The sequence below is a fragment of the Schistocerca serialis genome, chromosome 1 (assembly GCF_023864345.2).
Source record: "Schistocerca serialis cubense isolate TAMUIC-IGC-003099 chromosome 1, iqSchSeri2.2, whole genome shotgun sequence".
NCBI classification, from domain to species: domain Eukaryota; kingdom Metazoa; phylum Arthropoda; class Insecta; order Orthoptera; family Acrididae; genus Schistocerca; species Schistocerca serialis.
The window spans coordinates 620,957,156-620,983,058 of NC_064638.1; the positions used below are offsets into that span (position 1 = coordinate 620,957,156).

Consider the following 25,903-nt stretch of genomic DNA (forward strand, 5'->3'; position numbering starts at 1 on the left):
TGACGAAGAGTGTCTCATATAATAGAAAATTAGATAAAAGTATGAAATTAATTGTGTGTTTTCGCATGTAGACGTAATTTAGAGTAATCCAATGTTGCTGTCCAATCACCAAACATGCTGTAAAATAAATGTGTCACAAATAAAACCAAGGTACTGGATTGTTTTATTGATACTGGTAGAATAATTTTCAGGTAGATATGGAATTTGTGAATTTTTATTTCAGGATTAGATGTATAAAGAAGGCACCAAGAAGATTCATTTGAATTATACATATAAAGAAACCACAAGACTGTAGACCATCTGAAATACAGATATCCCAAAGTCAATACGAAGTGCTGCTATCTGAATGGGTTAGGTAAGCAGAGAGTGCACAACGATGTCTGGCGCATCGGGCACGGTTGCCTTGAAATCTGCGTACTGGCAGCAGTACGAGTATCCCTTGCTCTTGTTGTGGGCGTCCCAGGACAACCAGCTGATATTGCGGCACACGTCTGGGCAGACTATGTAGTCAGGGGTTATGTTGTGAACGTGTGGGTTATTTACGCCTAGGAGCACCACAGCTGCGTTAGTGATCGCATTGAACACGATCTTCCAGAAGATTTTCGGCACTGGAATGTACCTTCTGTGATGAGCATAAAGGTACAACTTCGTCGTGACATTATTCGCGTTGGGCAGCGTCGCGATGCCGTGAGTGCCCGTGTAGATTTCCAGGTCGACCAACCTGTTCTCAGCGTAGGAACGTACATTGTTCTCCATGGTGTTCCAGTTGGCACTGTTGAACGATTTCCACTGCGGCGCGGCGTTCACGTAGAAGTACGTGGCGTTTTGCTGTGTGCGGAGCATGAAATCGGACCTAGCGGCGAGGTGTCCCCTGGTAAGGAAGTTAGATTTAGTAATGTACCCGCTCGCCCCGGGACCCAGTAGTGTGGTGAACGTATTGACCTGCGTATTGAAACTGTACTGCATATCCATGTTGATTTTCCCGAAGAATCCGCCGCCCAACCACGTGGACTCGAACGAACCGCTTTGCTTGCCCCCTATGTTGGCGACCATTGTGAAATTGTCGTAGACTGTATTGTAGGAGCGATCATCGAAGCAGACATCAATGAGTGTGTAGAAGTCTGAGCCGACCTGGTAGCCAAGTCGGATCATCTGGTACTGACGTTTGCTGCCACACTTTCTGCCCGTCACCTGGGCCGATTGCTCTGGCGGGGACACGCAGTCGAGGTCAGCGAAGGCGTATGACCGTCGTTTGACGACGAAGGTGGAGGCCGAAACGCAGGAGGCTGTCTCTTGCTGTCCACTGAAGAGCCGGAGCCTGCTGCCAGGACACGCCAGGGTGATTTTCTGCTTATAACTGAGCGAGATTATTCCCGAAGAGTTTGGCTTCACGAAGCCGTGCACGTCTTTTCTGACACCGGGCACCAGCAGTAGTGGCTGTGGGTCGGGCATCACGGATCTGTTATTCACGTCCACCAGGCAGCCTGCAAATTTGAACAGAAAGCTCATACTGGTTGCACAGATACATTACACTCGCAACAGGTTTTTAAAACGTTACAGTACTACAGCCGAAGTATTCGCACACAATATTTCATAAGTTTGAAATTACTACGTTAAAACATGTGTCGTTCATATGAGAAAAGTATCACAGTAAGTGAGATTACGAGTCCATTGTTCCGTAATGCGCAATTACAAAAAAAGTTAGTCCGTAGTCTATTCCTAACGTCGGTACATCTGTACACAGAGCAAGCAAAAATGATATCAAGGACTAATTTAGAAATGGGAGTAAAATTCAGGAAGGAGAAGTAAGTACTAAAAGTTGATGATATTGTAAATCTAATAGAAATGACAATGGTCTTGGAAGGTCTTGCGCCTTACAGGCGTTGATAAATATCACTTCTATAAGCAGCTAAAGGTCTGTTATTTCATTGTAATTTCATTCTTCAAGAGCTGTAAGATCACCAATGGGATCGGACATGTCCGAAAGAACAGATACCATCTTCATATATGTAAGGTTCACTGGCCAATGATCTTCTTCAGCCGGCCGGGGAGGCCGAGCGGTTCTAGGCGCTACAGACTGGAACCGTACGACCGCTACGGTTGCAGGTTCGAATCCTGCCTCGGGCATGGCTGTATGTGATCTCCTTAGGTTAGTTACGTTTAAGTAGTTCTAAGTTCTAGGGGACTGATGACCTCAGAAGTCCCATAGTGCTCAGAGCCATTTGAACCATTTTTTGATCTTCTTCAGTGCGGATGCACTCACATTGCCCGAACTCTTACGAGAATCGGTAGATTGACTGCAATGTGTACTGAATATAGTGGGCAGGGGCACTACAAATGTAGTGTGCGGACAGCAAGTTGGACATATGGGTCTCACGGGGGCGTGCCAGAGATCAGTCCCTGCAGTCGCAGTGTCCTCTATGTCCTCGATGGCTAAGTCGGATAGAGCGTGTGCCATGTAAGCAGGAGAGCTCGGGTTCGCGTCCCTGACAGGGAGCAGATGTTTTCAACTGTCCCCGTTGATATTCATCAACGCCTGTAAGCAGCTAAAGGTATGGATTTCATTGTAATTTCATAATGGAGTGTATTATATTTAAGTCACGGAATTAGATTACGAAATGGTAAACATTAAAAGCAGTTGAAGAGTTTCGCTATTTAAGGAAGCAACATAACTGATGACGGCAGAAGCGAAAGTAAACTGACAAAAGCAAGTTAAGCACCCTTGAAAAAGAGAAACATGTAAACATCGATTATAAATGTGTTATTGAATCTTTTGTGAAAATTATTTATCTGGAGTGTAGCTTTATAGTATTATAAAAGTGAAACGTAGACGAAAAACAGGAGAGGCAAAAGAAAAATGGAAGACATATTGTTACAACATGACTTACACGTGTGTTACATTACGGCGATTCTGCCTCTCTCTCCTGCGTGAATTTAGTGATATGTTGATAGTTTGATGAAGTGGATAATGACGGGTTCGATACAGAACAGTTGTTACTGGATCACCAACAATACGATTTATTACTTAAAACATTATTAATCTCAAGCACTTTTTTAAATTTCCACAATTTAGTAATATTCCACATGCCGCCACACGACACTGATCGGTTCACACTGAAACTCAAAAGCTAACAAGCGCGGCGCCGGTCATCATGTAAGAAGCGAATTACCAGTTCCATCGGAACAATGCCTGCAAGCACATCGTCTGAGCTCCCCCCGGCCCGACTTAGAATTACAGAGTCTGACTCCCTCCACTCGACTAAACGGTCTAGTCCAGCAACAAAAATTACACGGTATTCAAGGCACTGTCAGCGAGCGACGATAATTTCGGAGTGGTGCCTCGGCGAAACCAGAGGTATCTGCAGTATACTCTTACACTGTGCGATAATGCACATCAATAAATTTACGAGCCTATGTTACCCACAATGATAAATATCTTGACGAGTGACAATGTAAGAACCCCACATGGTGCTCAGAATAACACTGAATATTGGATATGTAGATTGGTTAACGAATGAAGATGTTTTCATGGAAACAGAGAGCAAAGAAATTTGTAACGCAGCCTGACTAAAAGAAGGATTAGATAATGCATATGTTTTTGGATGGGGTCCGCCTTTAGCATAACATAATTTTGTTTTTTATCCCAAATGTGTTTCACTGCAGTTGCAGCATCATCAGTGGGCTTTTATTTTATGGCTGTTAAACATAAAGAATGTTCTTTACTGTTTGTATACATGTAAATATTAGCAATTACAGATTTTTGAAGAAAGACATAAAATTATGAATTCATACATTTTCACCACATGGTGTGATTTTCCTGATGCATTCTGTTTTTACAGTGACTGTTTTCTTTCGCAGTTCGTCATCTGCAACCATATACAATTTAATGTAGACAAATTATTTAAGCAAAAATTACGATCTGGAAACTGTTACGGCTATGCTTGAAATTAATTAATTCTATGTAGAAGGTTTCGTGTGTGTGTGTGTGTATGTGTGTGTGTGTGTGTGTGTGTGTGTGTGTGTGTTTGAGACAAAGTTAAGCAGTCGAGTGATCAGGCAAGGGACGTGCAGGTTAGGGCGGCATCCCTGTGTTTAGAAAGCAAGTATGTAGGTTTGGGGCAGAAAATTTTAAGACGCAATGAATTCAGTGACAATGAGCGCTCTTAGCCCCGTAGTCTAGGCAATTTGCCATCCGATCACTTTGCTAAGTTATTCAATCCGATTGTGTGCCTCCTAATCAATATTTCAGAACTGTCTGTGGACAGTTCAAATCAAGTGCAGAAAGCCTTACGGCTGCTTTTGAGATTTGACTCTTGCTTTAATCTTTACCTAATGGGATATTGGGTACTCTGGTTTCAGAAATCTTGAGACATCAGTATTCTATGGGGCGGTTGAGGGCAATTATTATAGGCAGAGAGTTGTCGACACATATGTTCAGTGAGCTTGAGCGGAAGTATTATTGGCAGGTTCAGACATCGTCGGAGATGTTGAGCCAATATATGGAACGAATGTTCACAGCCATGCTAGTCCTCGGAATGTTCATTACTGAGTCTGATAGCGTTTTCAACATGTTGGAGGGCATGTGCCCCAAGGATCGATCACGTTTGCTGTTTGTTCGCCGTCCCACCAACTTTGGTGAATTGCAAGAACTCTTAGATTCTATTGAGGCCCTTACTTATGGTGATGAGCAGCGTAGGGTAGATGTAGTCTTGGCACTGGTGCCTTCAGTTACCTGGGGTGACAAACCCTCTCTCAAATATGATTCACTCACGTGCAAGCGTTGTTTTCGTTGTTGGCTGCATATCCACCTTGTACGCAAGTGTCAGGCTGTGCAGGCCCCGAGGCCTAAAGGCTGACACTGTGGGGGAGGCGGGGGAGGGAGGGGGGAAGAGGGGTGCAGGGTTCATACATGTCAGAGATGGTCACCCCTTGGTGAACACATATTCAAGCTGCGACAAGGTCGTCGCTCCCTTATGTTTGTGCCCATGTCGGACAGCAACCTCTGCGAGCATTATTGGACTCCAGCAGTTATTTTTTATTACTTGACTATAAGTGGTATTTGGAGTTTGCCATGTCTATAAATGATCTCCTGTGTGCCCCTGCCCTCGGAGATATCATGTGTCCAATCTGCAAGAGTTCCCTCTGGTTGGGGAGGTGCACAGTAGCTTGTACATTTGCAATTTTTTCTGGCTGCTTGAGAGATTGCAGGGCACTCTCACTTCTGATTCGGTGTAGGGCATACGATCTACGGCTATTTGACTTCATACATTGTGATTTAATGGTGGGCAGCAGTTTATGGTCTTGTTTGCGTGCTCTAGGGAAAGAAATACGGTAAGATTTACCTGCGTTCAAAGGAACAGTGTGCCAACTTAACGACTGCAGTAAAAGCACGGCGTTGGTGGGGCGACAAAGCACGTTTTTTCTGGAGAACGGTAAGGAGACATTTCCAGACGGGCCATGCCATGGTCGCATTGTGCAGAACCTCATTAAGCTTTGGCGCCAGACGTCCAGGTATACGGCCTAGCACCAAAAAGTCGCCGACTGCGCATTGTAGGCCTTGTTCGTGAGCAAGCCGCCAAAATAAATGTAAACGTTCTGCAGATGTCCTTGGGACAGGAAAACTGGGGCCCAAATGTCCAGACTCTGTTTCAAAACATCTTTTGTCAATGTGAGTTTATGGCCGTTCTTTGCAAACTTTGAAATGGACGCAACAGGGGAGATAACAAGCTGTTTATGGAGGGCTGTGCTTCCACCCTGTATTGTGTTAGCAAAAAACACGGCAAACATGTGGGAAAGAGGCCGTGAAGCTGAATTTTTTTTCCGTTTTCTGCCAATCAACTTTAAGTCTCTGATTGGTCAAATCGGTTTGCAGTGCAAAGACCATTCACCGAGCTTAGAATGCCGGGCTCCAGCTTGTGATTGGCTTGTGTGGAAATGGGGGAAATCAAAAAGAGGAATGTGCTTTTGGAACCGAGCTGACGAGGAAATGGGGAGAAAGGGAGATCGGCACTCTTTTACAAGCCTCTTGCACTGGCGCTTCGCTAGTAAAGAACTGCAGGTCTCTACATAAATGGTGAGACTTGTGTCCTTTGCTAGGGCGCGACTTAGAGCCTGTGCGCACACCTTCTGAACCATCAGAGGTACTGCTTACATCATCATGGTCACAATGAGTGACGCATGGGTGTACTTATTTGTCTTGAGTTGGCCGTCTAAACATTTGATGTATTCCGACAAGCACAGTCAAATTGGTTCGGTAGACCAGCAAATTGGTCCACCTGCACACTGGAATCCATCAGGGTTTCAGAGGCTCTTAGGGAAGTACCTGCATTCTGAATTAACCGAACACGAGACCGTGTAGGCCTACTTGCATTTTTCGGGAACGCGCATTTAATAACTGATTTCCGCCGTCCATGACTTCAGTCGCCGAACACATCATAGTGTGCCGCCTTGACCAGTAGGTCAGTAAAGTATTCGCTGCTGCAACATAGGGCTATAATATCTATTTCTCAGCACCCTGTTCTTTCGAACCATATTTTTCCTTTTTTTGTGTGGTGGAATATAGATGCTTGGTGGTGGCGTAGTTTGATGCCATAACCTGGATTCACGTGTATGAGGTGAGATAAAGCGAGTAGTGTTCTGGTTAGTGTCATGTGTCGATCCCCAGCAGATGATTTTGTCCACCATAGATCCCATTTTAGTAAGGTTTTTGTTAAATAAATATTTTTTTGTATGATGATTCTTTAATAATTTTGTTGACTTGTCTTGTTTAAGATCAATAAATCAATTGTGAATTAGACTACAACTTCTCCCTGAGTTCTGATTAACAGTTCCTTCGCATTTTTATGGCAGTTTAGATCAGAAACATAAGGAGTAGCTTTATCGTTTGGTGTCCACTGTGTGGATCTTTTACTTCATTAACCGTAATCTTCTTTCATGGTTAATCTCCTGGTTGTAAAGGACCTAGCAGTTAACATATAGCTCAGTTGCGATTTTTTTCAAAGAACTGAGTTGGTCCTTAATTTTGCTAGTCGTGCCTTCTTTAAATTCTCGCCAGGTGAGAAGATAGCCCTCTGTTATTGTCGCCATCCAAGCGTCATTAATTCTGTAACTTGTGAGACCGGGGAGTTTGACATGGTTCATCTTCAATTGGAGCAGGCCACGCATTTGTTGGGAGAGTTTCCTGATGTTTTGTCTAATAATCTAGGAGTGACTTGTGTGATCCTATATGATTGATGATGTTCCTGTTCAGCAGTCTCCTTATCGACTTTCGCCCCCTAAAATGAAAATCTTGAGGCTTAAGCTGGATAATACGTTGTAGGATGGAGTTATCAGGCCTTCTCCTTATGGCCTGTCGATTTTTCTTGTCCCCAAGGCTTAGGGTCAGGACTACAGAGCAGCCACGAATTATAGGCTGCTGAATGAAAAAGTTGCTTTAGAGTCAGTCCCCTTGCCTGAACTTCACAACTATTTCACATGGCTCTCTGAGGTGAAGTGATTCACTCTGTTTGACTTGAATCAGGCCAATTATCAAATCTCTCTCACCAAAAAATCTGAGCATGTCACAGCCTTTTGCACTGACTGGAATCTCTATGAGTTCAATAGGGTACCATTTGGGGTGGCCACCGGAGCTGCTGTTCTCTCTCGTTTGTTGGAACATGTCTTGACGGACTTGCTTTCGTCTGTGTATTTAATTACCTGGATGACATGGTCATTTATAGTGTTTCGTTTGAGGAACACCTTTCCCATCTTAGACAGGTGTTGTCGAGCGTTGTGATGCTGGATTGACCGCGAAGAAATCTAAGATTACTCTCGCCAGGAATCAGGCTTCATTTTTGGGTCATCTAATTTCTAGGGATGGCGTTAGTATCGACCAAGAGCGAATGAAGGACTTGAAGAGGTCCCCAACCTACAACTAGGAAGGAGGTAGCTACGTTTATTAGAATGGCCAACTATTTCCGCCGGTTCTTTCCAAATTTTGCTCAGGTTGCTGTCTCTCTTAATAACCTACCCAGGAACGGAGAAAATTTTGTGTGGGGCGAAAGCCAACAGTGTGCTTTTGAAGCTATTAAGACCCCTCTCCCCGGTGTTGGCTGTGCCCAACTTTGGCAAGAGATTTATTGTACAGACCGAAAAACACAGGGACTGCTGCGGTTCTCCTCCAGGAGACCAAGGTCAAAGACACTGTTCACTTTTGCGTAAGGAGTCTGTCCGGTCCCAAATTGAATTATTCCAAGTATGAATGTGAGACATTGGCCATTCTAGAAAAGTTCCAATTCTATCTGGAACATAGGGAATTTGATTCAGAGACCAATAATCGGGAGTTAAGTAGGGTGCTGACCAGACCCGGGAAAACTGGTAGAATTGCGAGGTGGGCGTTCCAGATTTCGGCGTTTCATTTTAAGGTGCGCCATATTAAAGGTTCTGACAATCAGGTAGCCAATGCACTCAGCCGCATGTTTGAGGAGGAAGATACAACTGAGGGAGATCGAGCCGATGGCTCTGATGAACTTGATTGTACTGCTGTGGGCGAAGTGCCACAGTTATTTGCCAATCTTAAAATTAAGGAAACGATTAGTGGGCAATTGTCCAGGAAGGAGGTGCCCAGCTTTTCACTGAAGAATGGTATATTGTGTAAGCAAGTGGGTGAACCTGGGGAATTCAGGTTTTGCTTGCCTCTTGAGTTAGTCCCCTCCATCTTTCATTACTACCACCGTTCGCTGGTGGGTGGACATTTAGGCCTGTACGAGTCCTTGGCGAAGACCTGGCCGTCATTGTACAGGGATATCTGGCGATTGGTTAGTGAGTGCGACTCTTGTAGAAGGAACAAACCCAATGACAGCTCGCCGAGGGCGCTATTACGATCAGAGCGCTAACTGTACCCTACGGATAAAATCTTTACTGATTTTATGGGCCCCCTTCCCCGTACTAAGAAAGGAAACCATTATCTCATTGTGGTCGTTGACCCATTTTCGCGATTTGTTTGGCTCGTTCATAGCCAAGGGGTTACTGCCGCTACTACTGGACACCTCACTAACATCTTCTTCTGGTTTGGCACCCTTAAGGCTCTGGTGAGTGATAACACTCTAGCGTTTGTTTTTAAGCAATTTAAACAGTTCTGTTTTTGCAATATCGTTACGCACATCATTACCACGCCATATTATCCTCAGGCGTCCTTCGCCGAAAGAGTGAACCATAATCTTAAGTCTTCCTTTATTATATACCATGATATGTGCGCAAGGAAATGGGATACTACCCTCCCTTGGCTCAACTTTGCGTTTAATATCGCTCATCACAAAGAATCGAAAGCTGATCCTGTCGCCCTTCTGTTGTCATATCCCCTCAATTATCCACAATCTAATTTTTGGAATATTAATGATGTTCTGCCCGCATCTATCACTCCTGATATCCTTAAGGAAAATTGCCAGTGGGTTAGGAGAAATATCAAATCAGCCCATCGTTGACAGGCAGAGCGCTATAACCAGGACAGACGTCCCTTTGAGCATAAGCGGGGGTTAAGATGTCTCCCGCACTCGGAAGACGAAACTTTGGGAATTGACACAGAATTCATCAACCAACCACGGCATAACAGCACGGATAATTATAATGGACATGATATTTCCGGCCGTGAAAGACTACATTTTAGTATTTGCAGCATCACTTAACATGACAATTTCTGTCACGTGTTTCCAGCATCATAACGTACACAAAATGACCTGGGTGGCACCAGACAACAATACTAGTAACCAAACTGATCATATATTAATAGGTACCAGGCACAGCACTGATGCACTAGACTGCCGTATTTTGAGAGATGCTAATGCGAACGCTGATTATTACCTATTCCAAAAACTACAGGGAGAATTTAAAATGCACTCAAAGTTAAAGGAGAATCACAAAATAAGTATATCTCAGAAGAAATATCAATACCCATAGAAAGGAATTTCAGCCAAAAATAGCACAATGCAGAGGACAAAATAGTGAACTGATAGCATCACAAGAGAGATTGTTACATGGTTGGGCAAAGTAGTTTAAGGAATTATTATATTCAGAGAATGCTGAAGCATGGGATTTAACTGAAAGCCAACAAGTGGAAGAAGAGGAAAATGGGATGCCCTCGTTGCAAGAGAGTCAGCTAACTATCCAACCATAAGTCACCTGGCTTTGACGACCTGCCCGCTGAGTTTATTAAATGTGGTAGAAACATCTAGTTAGACGTATGCACCGCCTGATCTTAGATACCATATATTTGTTGATTTTAAAGCAGCATATGACACTATAAAAAGAAATAAGCTTATTGAAGCCATGAATGAAATGGACAGACCACAACAGTTAATACCCCTCGTAACTTTGGCTATGGGAAAAGTAGTATGTTAAGTATTGGATACAAGGAAATTTAACACCAAGTTTTGAAACTAACTGTGGACTGAGGTAAGCGGTGCACTCTCATGTATGCTTTTTAACTTAGCTCTAGAGAAGGTAATAAGGACAGCTCAAATCAATAAAACAGGCACTATGTTCAGTAGAATGGTGCAGACGTTTGCCTATGCAGATGATATGGATATTATTGCAAGAACAAAACTAGCTTAGACAAACATTACGGCACTGGTGGAAGCACCAACAGAAATAGAACTGGAAGTGAACTTCAATAAAATGAAATACATACGAATAATACGACCAGAACTAAATACAATGTTAGAAATTGACCAGGCGCAAATAGAAACTGTTACTGAGTTTGTCTTGGGATATTGGTAACATCACAGAACGGTATTAGTATGGAAGTAAAGCGACTCATTCATCTACACTCCTGGAAATTGAAATAAGAACACCGTGAATTCATTGTCCCAGGAAGGGGAAACTTTATTGACACATTCCTGGGGTCAGATACATCACATGATCACACTGACAGAACCACAGGCACATAGACACAGGCAACAGAGCATGCACAATGTCGGCACTAGTACAGTGTATATCCACCTTTCGCAGCAATGCAGGCTGCTATTCTCCCATGGAGACGATCGTAGAGATGCTGGATGTAGTCCTGTGGAACGGCCTGCCATGCCATTTCCACCTGGCGCCTCAGTTGGACCAGCGTTCGTGCTGGACGTGCAGACCGCGTGAGACGACGCTTCATCCAGTCCCAAACATGCTCAATGGGGGACAGATCCGGAGATCTTGCTGGCCAGGGTAGTTGACTTACACCTTCTAGAGCACGTTGGGTGGCACGGGATACATGCGGACGTGCATTGTCCTGTTGGAACAGCAAGTTCCCTTGCCGGTCTAGGAATGGTAGAACGATGGGTTCGATGACGGTTTGGATGTACCGTGCACTATTCAGTGTCCCCTCGACGATCACCAGTGGTGTACGGCCAGTGTAGGAGATCGCTCCCCACACCATGATGCCGGGTGTTGGCCCTGTGTGCCTCGGTCGTATGCAGTCCTGATTGTGGCGCTCACCTGCACGGCGCCAAACACGCATACGACCATCATTGGCACCAAGGCAGAAGCGACTCTAATCGCTGAAGACGACACGTCTCCATTCGTCCCTCCATTCACGCCTGTCGCGACACCACTGGAGGCGGGCTGCACGATGTTGGGGCGTGAGCGGAAGACAGCCTAACGGTGTGCGGGACCGTAGCCCAGCTTGATGGAGACGGTTGCGAATGGTCCTCGCCGATACCCCAGGAGCAACAGTGTCCCTAATTTGCTGGGAAGTGGCGGTGCGGTCCCCTACGGCACTGCGTAGGATCCTACGGTCTTGGCGTGCATCCGTGCGTCGCTGCGGTCCGGTCCCAGGTCGAAGGGCACGTGCACCTTCCGCCGACCACTGGCGACAACATCGATGTACTGTGGAGACCTCACGCCCCACGTGTTGAGCAATTCGGCGGTACGTCCACCCGGCCTCCCGCATGCCCACTATACGCCCTCGCTCAAAGTCCGTCAACTGCACATACGGTTCACGTCCACGCTGTCGCGGCATGCTACCAGTGTTAAAGACTGCGATGGAGCTCCGTATGCCACGGCAAACTGGCTGACACTGACGGCGGCGGTGCACAAATGCTGCGCAGCTAGCGCCATTCGACGGTCAACACCGCGGTTCCTGGTGTGTCCGCTGTGCCGTGCGTGTGATCATTGCTTGTACAGCCCTCTCGCAGTGTCCGGAGCAAGTATGGTGGGTCTGACACACCGGTGTCAATGTGTTCTTTTTTCCATTTCCAGGAGTGTAGTTAGCCGGCCGGAGTGGCCGTGCTCTTCTAGGCGCTACAGTGCGGAGCTGAGCGACTGCTACGGTCGCAGGTTCGAATCCTGCCTCGCGCGTGGATGTGTGTGATGTCCTTAGGTTAGTTAGGTTTAATTAGTTCTAAGTTTTAGGCGACTGATGACCTCAGAAGTTAAGTCGCATAGTGCTCAGAGCCATTTCAGCTAGTTAATATACTGAGGAGACGAACGTCAGGGGACGCCTGCACACCTCGTGTGCGACCTTCTTTTGCCCAGCGTAATGCACCAACTCGACGTGGCGTTGACTCCCCCGCAGAAATATTGAGCCATGCTGTCTCTCTAGCCGTCGATAACTGCGAAAGCATTGTCGGTGTAACATGTTGTGCACGAACTGACCTCTCGATTATGTCCCTTAAATATTCGATGAGATTCATACTGGGCGATCTGGGTGGCCAAATCATTCGCTCGAAATGTGCAGCATGTTCCTCAAACCAATCGAGAACATTTGCGGCCCAGTGACATGACATTGTCGTTTGAGAACGTGGGTCCATGAATAACTGCAAATAGTCTCCAAGTAGCAGAACATATTTCAAGTCAATGATCTCTTCAGCTCGACAACAGGCCTCAGTGCATTGCAGGTAAACACAGACCACACCATTATGGAGCTACTGCCAGCTTGCACATTGTCTTGTTGACAACTTAGGTCCATCGCTTCGTGGGGTCTGCGCCAATTGAGACAAACAATTCTATTCGGGGAACATGCGCAACTGAGCATTATACCAGAGGTTGAAAATACCGCTTCAGTTGCAAAGTTCTTTTTTTTTCACACACGACTGGTTTCGGGCTCCTATAAGCCCATCTTCATGTGTCGTAACTCCATGCTCTGCGCTGATCGGTAGCACACCGCGCCTACTACACGTCCACCGTGGCGCTCGGGGGTTACAGCACCAAGTTATGACATCTGAAGATGGGTTTATAAGAGCCCGAAACCGGTCGTGTGTGAATAAAAAGAACTTTACAGCCGAAGCGGTATTTTCAACCTCTGGACTTACCAATTGAAATCGGTACTCATCTGAGACCCTAGGAAAAACCGACATGTTCGCGAGCGCATGAGATGCTCAGCAGACGTTCTGTTAGCATATCCATTCGCGACGGTCGTCTGCGGCCATAGCATCATAACTCCAAATTTCGCCTAACGGATACGTTCGTCGTACGTCCAACACTGATTTCTATGGTTATTCCACGCAGTGTTGCTTGTCTGTTATCACTAAAAACTCTAAATTAACACCGCTGCTCTCGGTCGTTGCGTGAGTGCCGTCGGCCTCGGCGATATTAGTGGTGAGAGGAAATGCCTGGAATTTGTTATTCCCAGCACTCTCTTCAGCCTGTGGATCTCAGAAAACTGATTTCGCCAACGATTTCCGAAATAGAATGTCCAATGCGTCTGCTCCAACTACCATTCCGCGTTCAAAATTTGTTAATTCCCGTCGAGAGGCCGTAATCACGTCAGAAAGCTTTTCTACGAATCACCTGAGTGCAAATGTCAGCTTCACCGATGCACTGCCCTTTTATAGCTCGTGTCGCGATGCTGCCGACATCTGTATGTGTGCATATCGTTATCCCATTTCGGTTACAGGAGTAACCCGTCCACACACAGCAACCTTCACATGCTGCGTCACATTCAGCATATGAAGATTGCTGTGAGTGGACGGGTTACTCCTGTAACCGAAATTGCAGATCTGAAGATGGTTCTAGAGGAATCGAATCCGGTCATGTGAATAAACATTATTGCAATCAAGACAGATTATAAGTAACTTTGATATGAATAAAATGTCAACAGAGAAAATAATGACTGTAATATTATGAGTCATTTTGTCGAGTCTGATAATATTTTGTGACAAATATTGTAAATATTTTCCATTAATCGCAGAGATAAAGAATACCATATTGCAATACGTTCCATGAAAGCATGAAACTTCAAGTTTAATATATATACACAAGAGCCATGTTACTCGCGCCTGTTTGTTCTTTGTTTTTCTCCTGTTTGTTCCCTCTCGCCTGTGGTTCGATATATGTACGTATAACTCGCTGACTGTATGAGCTTTAAAGCTACAATATATTGTTAATTGAAAGTATCTTAAGTTTAATTTTTAAAATTCTTCTCCATCCACGTCAAATTTATTTAAAGATAATAATATTGCTGTCGATTGCCCATCTGGCTTCGACTGTTTCGTTGGCGCTGAGACCGCCATTACGTGTACTAAGGAATATTTGAGTGTTTGCGCGCTTCATTGCCAAAGGAAGATGATCTTAAGTGCTTTTACGAATGTTGACAGTCAGTTTTCAATATTAAAGCTCCTTAATATTTTTCATTACGAAATTTACTCAGAGATTTAACACCGCAAGGCTTAGGTGAGGGCTCACCTCTGATTTAAAATATTTTCAGTTAATTCAAAGGATTAAAAGTTAACTCAATTCTTAAAGAGATAAAGTCAGAGAAATTCTTTGCAATTATTTCAATAATACGCAGTTCTTTGAACCATACTTTCTTTCTGTGTAACGTTAGATTAATTTGCTGGGAAAAGAAATCATTCTATATTCTATATTATCGTTGGGATAGTTGCAGGTTACGTTACGTTGTCATTTGTTGAAATAAAGCGTAGCATTTCCATTAATAATAAATAATTTTTTGCCTGCTTATTGAGATTACATCCCTCTACGTATATTTAAGACGCATTTACTCGCGCTCAAACTATACGTGGAGTTCCAAAAACAATATTCAGAGTTTATATTGCTATTTTATATGTCATTGCTGTAGATTGCGATCGACGCCAGCCTGCGTATTTCAAACCACGCGTAGCAATTTGCACTAACTCATACGAAATAACTAAATTAATTCTACACCACAACAGTTACGAAGAAAAGAGGTAATGGTACTATTGGCGCCCGTTGACTCAGGGGCCCGATTGAATAATACATAGTATACGTTGTAATTTTATTGTGTTTTTATTGTAATCTTATTGTATTTATGTGTGTATTAATGCAAGGTTGTATTTCATGTCAGGTACAACTTGTTGCTGGAATATAACCTCGCTCGCACGTGCTGTGTATGACAAAAATAAAACCACACACGAGTAGTCTGGGATCTATTGAAGACTGTATATAAGGTAAGGCAACCACTGTACGTTATTTTACTATTTTGTGTGAGTAGGTCCTATTTTTCGCTTGATACGCCAAGGTGCATAGAGCTAGGGTGTGTCAGGGAATATTTATTTTGTGTATTGCAGCAATAGGCTGCTGTGTGCGTGTTAAGTTATAACTAAACTTCTTCTGCAACCGTTGTTGTGACAGATTTTACCGAAATAACTGCTGGAAAGTTATCAGTTATCAGTACCTCTATAAGTTGTATATTAATTTGCAGCGTTAGTCGAACAAGAACCAGGCAGCAGATTAGAAAAGAGACGAATACTCCGATTCGGAGTCAAGTCCACGACAAAACTGAGCTGCCAGTTCAGAGTGAAGCTATCGCAGAGTCTAACATACAACAAATAGTACCGGAAACCGAAAAGGAATGCCGGATAATTCCGGGAGCCTAAATGGGTGTATTGGGTAATGGAGCACGTACAGAAGCTTTTACCTCTGCCGAGGTCAGATTCGAGTATAGCCTAACAAATATATCACCAAGTAGTATACCCGGTGGGGGGGGGGGGAGGGAGGGGGGGGGTGATTTTATTAATCTGTTTCTGAATAGCCGGCCGGTGTGGCCGTGCGGTTCTAAGCGCTTCAGTTTGGAACCGCGTGACCGCTACGGTCGCAGGTTCGAATCCTGCCTCGGGCATAGATGTGTGTGATGTCCTTAGGTTAGTTAGGTTTAAGTAGTTCTAAGTTCTAGGGGACTGATGACCTGAGTAGTTAAGTCCCATAGTGCTCAGAGCCATTTGAACCATTTTTTTGTTTCTGAATACGTTCGTAGAACAACAGGAAGAAAAATATCGGATTATGCAGAAGAGAGACAGAGATAGGATTCTGCAGAAGAAGGAAAGGGATGAGCTTTTGCTTGCCCAATTTAACAAAAATATGTAAGGACAATTAAAAGAAAAGGATGAGCATTTGCTTGCCCAAGTTAATGAAAGTATACAAGAGAGAGAAAGAGAGAGAGAGACCAATATATGACTACTTCGTTAAATGAAATTTTAGCAAAACGAGATGAAACTTTAATTCAGAACTTGGATGATCACTTAGATCCGATTAAAAGTGAAATCAAAGCCATGAAAGAGGCTTACACTAGCGTACCAGAGATGGTTAACGAAGTTACTGATCAGTTAAAGATGTGCCAAGATAACCAAAACTATCTAAGCACTAAAGTAGAACATGTTACTGTGAGGTTAGACCTGTTATCATTGGAACTAACTGAGCAGGTAGATCAGTGTCTCAAAACCCAAGCAGAAAAGATCGAAAGTGAACTAACCCAGTTTTTGCAACAAAACGATGAGGATATACGTGAACACGTCAGTACGGAATTAAATAAGGTTGTAGGAAAGGTCGCTAGAGAAGTACCAGCAGCTAACGGCAAACCTATCGAAAGTTTGCGTGAGGAATTAAGCCAAGTCCAGCAGGCCATTCCTCAGTGGAGAAAATAAGTAAACGAGAGAATTGCCAAGCTGGAACGCAGAGAATCGATCGTGCAAAATGCGTTGTCCGATGGAGAAAGCCTACTTAATCATAGGAAATTTCAGACCTTGTCTACGGAAAAGAAAGTAGTACATCCCGTGATATTTATAAAAAGTTTTAAACGCTTTCTGCCGAAAGTGTGGGCAGATCGAGAAAAAATACAATTCGTCACGTCGCATATTACTGGCGAAGCAGCCTTATGGGCTATGGGAACAGCTGATAGCTGTAAGACGCCTGACGAATTTGAAAAAGTATTCCTAGCTAAGTCAACTGGGGGGCCGAACCGCTCAATAACCCTGGGTTCGGTGTGGAGCGGCGGTGGGGTGAGCGGACTGCTGCAGCCTGTTGTGGGGTTGTGTACCACTGCGGGCTACGGCGGGGACGAAGCCGCCCCGTCGTTTTTACGTCCCCAGTTCCATGCAATACAATACAACCCCTAAGTTCTGTCTACATGTTGCGAAATAACAACGGACAAGACGTGCGTCAGGAACTTTGCGCCGAGCCCCGAACATGTAATGCAGAGAAATCAGTAGTGCAAGCTGCGGTATATATAAAGATAGGCGATGTATCAATCACTCGTCATTTTACATACTGGCGCTACTACGAGCGTGATAAGTTGTGAAATTTATAAAGAATTGAGTCGTCTGTACACAATACCAACTTTTCAGGCACAAGATTATCGCGTTTTAGGTGCCATATCTACCAAGACACAGGTTGTCGAGATTCAAGTGCAGCTGGAGATTACAATAGGAAATGGAGCCTTTCAGTGCACGTTCCTCGTATTAAAAGGTCTCTCAGCACCATGCATCCTGGATTGGGATTTTATCAGAAGGAGGAATGCGACTATCGACCTAGCCTCTGGATCCTGCGCGGTAGACAATGAGGACCAGCGAGTCGTTCTGGGTTGGGTTGTTTGGTGGAAGAGACCAAACTGCGAGGTCATCGGTCTCGTCGGATTAGGGAAGGACGGGTAAGGAAATCGGCCGTGCCCTTCCAAAGGAACCATCCCGGCATTTGCCTAGAACGATTTAGGGAAATCACGGAAAACCTAAATCAGCATGGCCGGACGCGGGATTGAACCGTCTTCCTCCCGAATGCGAGCCCAATGTGTTAGCCACGGCGCCAGCTCGCTCGGTGAGTAGTACTGGATTCGATAGCCACGGAGGAGTACATGGCAAATATTGCCGCAATGTCAGTATCGTGTGTACAAGGCCACACTTGTTATTTATACACAGTAACTCACCTAGTCAGGGGTACTGTAGCTCACTCCTGTCTCATAGAACAGAGGTGCTCACTAATTAAGAGCTCTTTAGACAGAAGGTCAATGAATCGGTAAGTATGGATAAGCATCAGATAGCACAGGTCACTGGTTTACGCAATTCGTTCACGGAAGTGTTTTCGGAGAAACCAGGAACTATTAAGGGATTTGTGTATGACATGCATGTGTACCCACACGAGAGTTATTGACGCGCCACGTACTCAATCCCGTGATCTAAAAAAAGTGGCAGTAAATAAGGAAATTAGAAAGATGCTCGAATGTTGTGCCATAGTATGTAGTATGTTTTAGTATGTAAGTGATTGTCAGCCAGCTTGTTTCTGTGCTGATTTCAGTATGTAATGACTAAATGAATGCCCTGGGGGCAACTTTTAATAATTCTGCACAGATTATTAATTAGTTGTATTTTTTTAACGAAGTACAGTAAGAATTTCATTGGTAACTTTTAAAGAATTTAATTCAACACCACAAGCTGAAATGCTCTTAAAGCAACGAACATTTAACGTTTTTGCAAGATGTTGCAGATGGTGCAACCTATCTTTTCATGCAGCTTTAGTCTTTTCTTAAAGATTTCAAAAAGACAATCGTATATATTTCCTGTTCGTAGTAGTTAGCTGTTTTTCATTTAGTGATAAGTATGTTTTTATGTGTGACCATTATTAAACAGACTTGTGGTAATGGTGTACGCGATATGAGATGCACCATGGAATATCAAGTGGAAATCATTTTACTTGTGACTGAGATTAGCATTTTCTGCGGTTGTTGTGGCAGGAACACACACACACATACACACACACACACACACTGGTGTCCTATGAGAAGATTACACTTACTAGCCACACTTCACAACTGCATTACTTTGTAAAAATCGAGCCAGAACCTTGTTTTTTCGGAAACAAGAATCCAGATGATCAGATGATCACTAACTGGGATAGAGAGGTACATAAAAAAAGCTTTGTCAGCAAAATTATGGATCCTATTTGCAAAAAAGAAGCATATGCATCTGTATAATTGTAAGTTTGAGAACGACAATGTACAGAGATGCATGTGCATCGGACAGACATTTGTCCAAGAGACAGACATTAAATAGTGATGTTAGTGAAACTGTGAAGACTCTGTGAGAGGAGCAACAGTGTTGCGTCAGTGCTAGCTTCAATAGAAGTTGTGACGGTGGACTTAAAAGACCTGTCGAGTGATGCATTTCGAACTGCCGTGCAGTGAAGCGAGTCAGAACATGTGGGGAATCCTGTTACACATCAACGTGACAGAGTGCCGTAATGACTGAAATAACGGCGTCGAGCATGTGCAAGTCTAAATACTTAAAACATTTTGTGTTAAATAAAATTTTCTGCTGTGTAGACAATGTGTAAATTGCCGCAGTGGGAAATAATAAAAATTATGAACCATACCGAAGATTATAGTCTGTGAGAAAGATTTATTTTGTAAGTGCAGTACAGCGAAGATTACCTGTCACAGACTGGATAAACTGGCGACGGATACGAAAATGACTACGGACAACATATGAAACAATACAAGAACACGAGAGACATTTTAAGTGTGTTCGTGTGCTAATCAAAAACTCTTTTCAGCAGACATTTTATAATGACTTTTTGCTAACGCCGCTGGACCTTTTTCATGTTTCGCCAACCCAATCGATTGCCACCCTGATCCCTAACTCCAGGGGTGGATCCTCTTAGTGAACCGGCGGGGGCGATCCAACACCCACGGCAACGTCATCGGCTGCCGACGGCGTGCCGCTGCGCAGACGACTGCCACTCGATACTCGGCGGGAGGCCGCTGGCTTCGTCTGCTCTCCGCTTATCCCATCGACACACGCCGACCTATCAGCATCCGCCTACATCGATGATACTGGGAGGGCCATCTTCCATGTTTACACCGCTGTTTTGACGATTATGTAAAGCTCAGTTCTATTTTATGTGGAAACATGTGTAGCATAAGTGACCCACGGACTATGAATATGTAATGTAAAGGTGTTAAAAACTTACGACAAACTCAAATTCATGTATAACAAACAAACATGAAAAACATTCTACTTGCCATATTCCAAATATTCGAATATTTTTCTAGATGTGCACGTGATAACAATACCACGACTGAGCGTCATTGCTGTGAAAAAGCAAATACATCGAGCAAATTTCGATTAAATAGCGCCATAGAGCACAGTTTTCAATGATGTTTTCTAATGTGTGATTCCATGCGGTAAATTTGTAAACTTGTAAATTGTAACATGGTTATGGATATGAGTCTGGCTGGAAGCAACTGTCATTGTGGAGTTTTTTTTCCTTTATTGTGATTTCATTCCCCTGCCCCATATTGGGGCTGGCAGCGGCACAATCCGCTGCTCTTCAGCCGAGTGACATGACAACTAGTAAAAAGGAGAAAATTATACATATAAAGGCGATGAAAAGAGGGACATAAAAGAATGGAGGGAAAATGTACACTGACATGGAGACGTTCATAGGGGAAAATTAAAGTCTACATAAAGTTTAAAAACACAGTTGGTGATTCATAGAGCACAAAAAAGACATTGAAGTCACATGCACAGGTTAAATTAGCAGAGTTTTGAGAGCGGATGATGTGGACAGAGACAGTAAATTTGTAAGACAGGATGTCATGAACTGCTATATATATTATGACCTTTGAACACTATTAAGGTAAATACATTGTTTGTTCTCTATCAAAATCTTTCATTTGCTAACTATGCCTATCAGTAGTTTGAATCTTTTATTTAGCTGGCAGTAGTGGCGCTCGCTGTATTGCAGTAGTTCGAGTAACGAAGATTTTTGTTAGGTAAAAATTCATGAAAGGTATAGGTTATTGTTAGTCAGGGCCATTCTTTTGTAGGGATTACTGAAAGTGAGATTGCGTTGCGCTAAAAATATTGTGTGTCACTTTAGTGAATATCTGAGTACGTTCAGTTTTGCTCAGCTGTTTGAAAATCAAATAACATATGATGTTTATCAGCACAGTAATTCATTAATTTTTTCTAAAGGGGCCATTACAAAATGTTGGCCACAGTATTAAAACACTTCAGACCAAAGACACCTTAAAACCACTTTAAGGGATGAAGCACACACGAGAAAGAATAAAACCTGCCAGGAGAGACCTGCCGAGGGAGAGGCCTAAGTGGATGGAAAAAGAGGGGAGAGCAAGGTGCAGAGGGGGAGGGGGTGGGATGAAAGGAATAGGAGGGTCAGGGGGTCTACCAAGAGACAGGAGACAGGCGGGGTGAGAGATGAAGAGGGAAGACAAGGCAGGAGGGAGTGCAGAGACACTGAAGGGAAGCACAGGGGAGAGAGAGAGGTGCAGGAGGGGGAAAGCTGCTCAGGAGAAGGGAGACAGAAGAGAGGGAGCCCTGAGGAGGAGGCAGGAGGAAAGTGGGATTAGAGTTGGTAGAAGGGGTGGACATCAGGGCGAAATTCATCATCCGGGAGGGGTAGGTGCTGGAAGTTGCGTTGGGAAAGGAGGTGGAGGGAGTGGAGATGGAGATAGGGCGGGACGCACTGGTAAAGGTGCAGTAATGGGGTAGGGATGGAGAGAAAGGGGTACACTAGGGGGTGGGGGGGGGGGGGGGTCGAAGAAAATGGTTCAAATGGCTCTGAGCACTATGAGGTCATCAGTCCCCTAGAACTTAGAACTACTTAAACCTAACTAACCTAAGGACATCACACACATCCATGCCCGAGGCAGGATACGAACCTGCGACCGTAGCGGTCGCGCGGTTCCAGACTGTAGCGCCTAGAACCGCTCGGCCACCATGGCTGGCCGGGGGGGGAGGGGGGTCGAGTTGGCAGACAATATACAGGGTGCGTAGGTGTTCAAGGAAAAGGAGAAGGTGTGGTAAGGGGATGAGGTCGTAGAGGATGCGCGTGGGGGACAGAAGGTGGATACGGAAGGCGAGGCAGAGTGCATGGCGCTACTTTCGTCGCTGCCCCTGAGGCAAGTGACCAACTGCACTTAGCTCACAGATGAATTCACCAACGTCATTACATTCGAATTGTCATATTGCCCGCAATTGCTTTACAGGGTATTTTAATTCCTTCTTTGCAACCATATGAAAATGTGTCTTTGTCATGAAATGCGTTTTCTTTTATTGAAATAAAACATCATCAATCGTGGTATATCAATAAAAAGAAAGGTTTTCGCGAAAAACAAGCATTTCCTTGTAGTTGCAAAGATGGAATTATAATATTCTCAATAATCACCAACGTCAGTTAAAATTTAGCACTTCCAATTACTGTATGAAGACAAGTCGTAGTTAAACGTTGTTACCAAAAAAATCTCGAAAAGTGCTTGCCCGAATTACTTTAAACTATTACAGAATACTCAATTCAACTTTCAGAGGACATAGGCTTCACAGTTCTTAAATATATATGTAAAGAAATGTTATTAGCTAAAATCTCAAAAAGTTCTTGACTGATTCACTTCATATTTCTGCACGATACTCTAATAAACGTTTTGGCAGAGATAGGCTACAAATTTTATTAATTTATATGGCATATGGATATGTATATAAAATCTGTACTACAGTAAAAAGACAAGTTGTTTTTTAATGTTGTTACCAAAATTCTCGAAAAGTCATTGTGAGTTTTACTTCAGATTCTTGCACGATGCTCTTATAAACGTCCGGGCGGACATAGGCTACACATTTCCTTAAAACTTCATAGCCCATTTACTTCAAATTATTACATACCATTCTAATAAACATTTGGACAGACATATGCTGCACACTTATATGTTATATAAATGTATTTATGTATGTATGTAATATATTTACAGGAAATGTTCTTACAAAAGTTCTTGACGGATGTTCTTGAAATTTTTGCATGATATCTAAGGAGCGTTCAGACGGATGTAGATTGAATAGTTTTTAAAATACAATCTAGAAGTTTTCTATTAAAATTGACTGCGAGTATGATAATGTTGTCTTATGCTATGCTGTGAAAATGTGCGGTTGCTTTTTCCCCGTAGTCAGTTTTAACTACAATAGCAGTGCCCTGAAACATAAGACAAATTGTTTCTCTTAGACATATTCTTTCTCCTTATATATGTAATTGAATAATATTATATACACAACTATGTGCTGTTTTGTTTTCTTCCTCGGAGTCGTTTTTAATAGAAAAAAAATGGTTCAAATGGCTCTGAGTACTATGGGACTTAACATCTATGGTCATCAGTCCCCTAGAACTTAGAACTACTTAAACCTAACTAACCTAAGGACATCACACAACACCCAGCCATCACGAGGCAGAGAAAATCCTTGACCCCGCCGGGAATCGAACCCGGGAACCCGGGCGTGGGAAGCGAGAACGCTACCGCACGACCACGAGAGTTTTTAATAGAAAACAGGAAACTTGTATCTATGGCTAATCGACGTATGGTTAGAACACTGCTACGGAATATGAATCGTCCGAAAATTGTGATCCTACCTGCGCGCAGATTAAAACTAAGCGAAATAATGTCACTGAAGTTACTGTCCTCACGGATGCAGCAGCAAGTGAGATCTGTCATACGATTTACCCATTCATTTTAAGCAATTTCAATTCCCTATCAAGGATTCATTGGCAATAACAATAAACAAGGCACAAGGTCAGAGTGAAAGGAGAAGAGGAAATGACAGGGGGGGGGGGGGGGGGCGGGAGGAGATGAGTGTAGAGATGGGAGGAGGAGATGGACAGAGAGAGAGAGAGTAGGAGGTGATGTACAGATATATGGCAAAAGGGAGATTAGAATGTATATCCAATTGCCATACATATTTAGCAATTACGAAGCCTTGCCGGGTTCGCTAAGCATAAATTATTATTGCCTCTCTAAGTATTTGTGTTCGTTACTGTGCAGGAAAACTAATCACTAAGAAGTTCTTAAATTTAGAGAGGCCTTCGGATTCGGCTGTTAGCTGGTAGATGTACATTATCTCAACATACGGCTAAGAACCGCGGGCCGCACGAACATTTGATTCGGGCCGCACGCAGCCGGCGGCCCGCAGTTTGACGACCACTGATCCACACTGTTGCCCCTGCACCTGCTGGCGAGGCCGCTCACCCCTCCAGGAAACGTACGTTAACTAGACCTCTCCAGAGATATCCCTCCGCGGTGGTTGCACATTCGCTACGGCTACCTTTGTTTCTGATGTACGTGCGAGGTCCATGGTTGTTTGGGGGAGAGTCAAAACGTGTAGACGGCAACCAATCGAAAGACCGATAGTTCTGCGTTTCCTCATTCACAATGGTAACGTGTCCATGAAATTTGTCATATCTTAGTCGGTATACATGCAGCGTGTATTTAGATTAAGGCAATTGATGATTCTTACATTACTGCCTATATAAAAAGTTCCTAACGCTGACCAGTCATAATGCACCCTACATCTACATTTATACTCCGCAAGCCACCCAACGGTGTGTGGCGGAGGGCACTTTACGTGCCACTGTTATTACCTCCCTTTCCTGTTCCAGTCGCGTATGGTTCGCAGGAAGAACGACTGCCAGAAAGCCTCCGTGTGCGCTCGAATCTCTGTAATTTTACATTCGTGATCTCCTCGGGAGGTATAAGTAGGGGGTAGCAATATATTGGATACCTCATCCAGAAACGCACCTCTCGAAACCTGGACAGCAAGCTACACCGCGATGCAGAGCGCCTCTCCTGCAGAGTCTGCCACTTGAGTTTGCTAAACATCTCCGTAACGCTATCACGCCTAGCAAATAACCCTGTGACGAAACGTGCCGCTCTTCTTTGGATCTTCTCTATGTCCTCTGTCAACCCGACCTGGTACTGATTCCACAGTGATGAGCAATACTCAAGTATAGGTCGAACGAATGTTTTGTAAGCCACCTCCTTTGTTGACGGACTATATTTTCTAAGGACTCTCCCAATGAATCTCAACCTGGTACCCGTCTTACCAATAATTAATTTTGTATGATCATTCCACTTCAAAACGTTCCGTACGCATACTCCCAGATATTTTATGGAAGTAACTGCTACCAGTGTTTGTTCCGCTATCATATAATCATACAATAAAGGATCCTTCTTTCTATGTATTCGCAATACATTACATTTGTCTATTTTAAGGGTCAGTTGCCACTCCCTGCACCAAGTGCCTATCCGCTGCAGATCTTCCTGCATTTCGCTGCAATCCTAAAGTAAAAAAAAAAAAAAAAAAAAAAAAAATGGTTCGAATGGCTCCGAGCACTATGGGACTTAACAGCGGAGGTCAACAGTCCCCTATAACTTAGAACTGCTTAAACCTAACTAACCGAAGGACATCACACACATCCATGCCCGAGGCTGGATTCGAACCTGCGACCGTAGCGGTTCCAGACTGAAGCGCCTAGAACCGCTCGGCCAATCCTAAAGTCACATTACATTGGAAAGAAGTAATGCAAAGTAATAATAAAGCCACGGAGAGAGTATATAGGCTTTGTATTTAGGACAGTTGAAGACAGTAAGCGGATGGACAAGGAAAAGAAACTTAAGATTATCGATAAGCTAAACCAAGTTTTCATAAGTACGTTCCCCGTATGTCTGGAGAGGTAGTAGTTTACGAGGAGTGTGTGTTGCCAGTTTACAGTAATGAAACACGAGCGATTAATGAGAAACAAACAAATTGGCTGAGGGGAGTGTTGTCTTGCGCGTTGAGGAATACTGTACCTCGTCGAGGCGGCTGGGAGGCGACGCCAGTCGTCCATAGCGCGAGCGCGAGCGCCAGCAGCAGCGGCAGAGACA

General features: G+C 43.9%; 1 protein-coding gene across 1 annotated transcript; it reads right to left on the reverse strand.

The window, feature by feature from the left end:
• Positions 1 to 263: 263 nt before the first annotated feature.
• Positions 264 to 25,903, reverse strand: LOC126478254 (uncharacterized). The gene is made up of 2 exons (XM_050103685.1): positions 25,829 to 25,903; positions 264 to 1,484 (listed from the first exon to the last, which is right to left on the reverse strand). The coding sequence occupies exon 2, from the start codon at positions 1,450 to 1,452 to the stop codon at positions 352 to 354; it is 1,101 nt and encodes a 366-aa protein (XP_049959642.1). The 5' UTR covers positions 1,453 to 1,484; positions 25,829 to 25,903; the 3' UTR covers positions 264 to 351.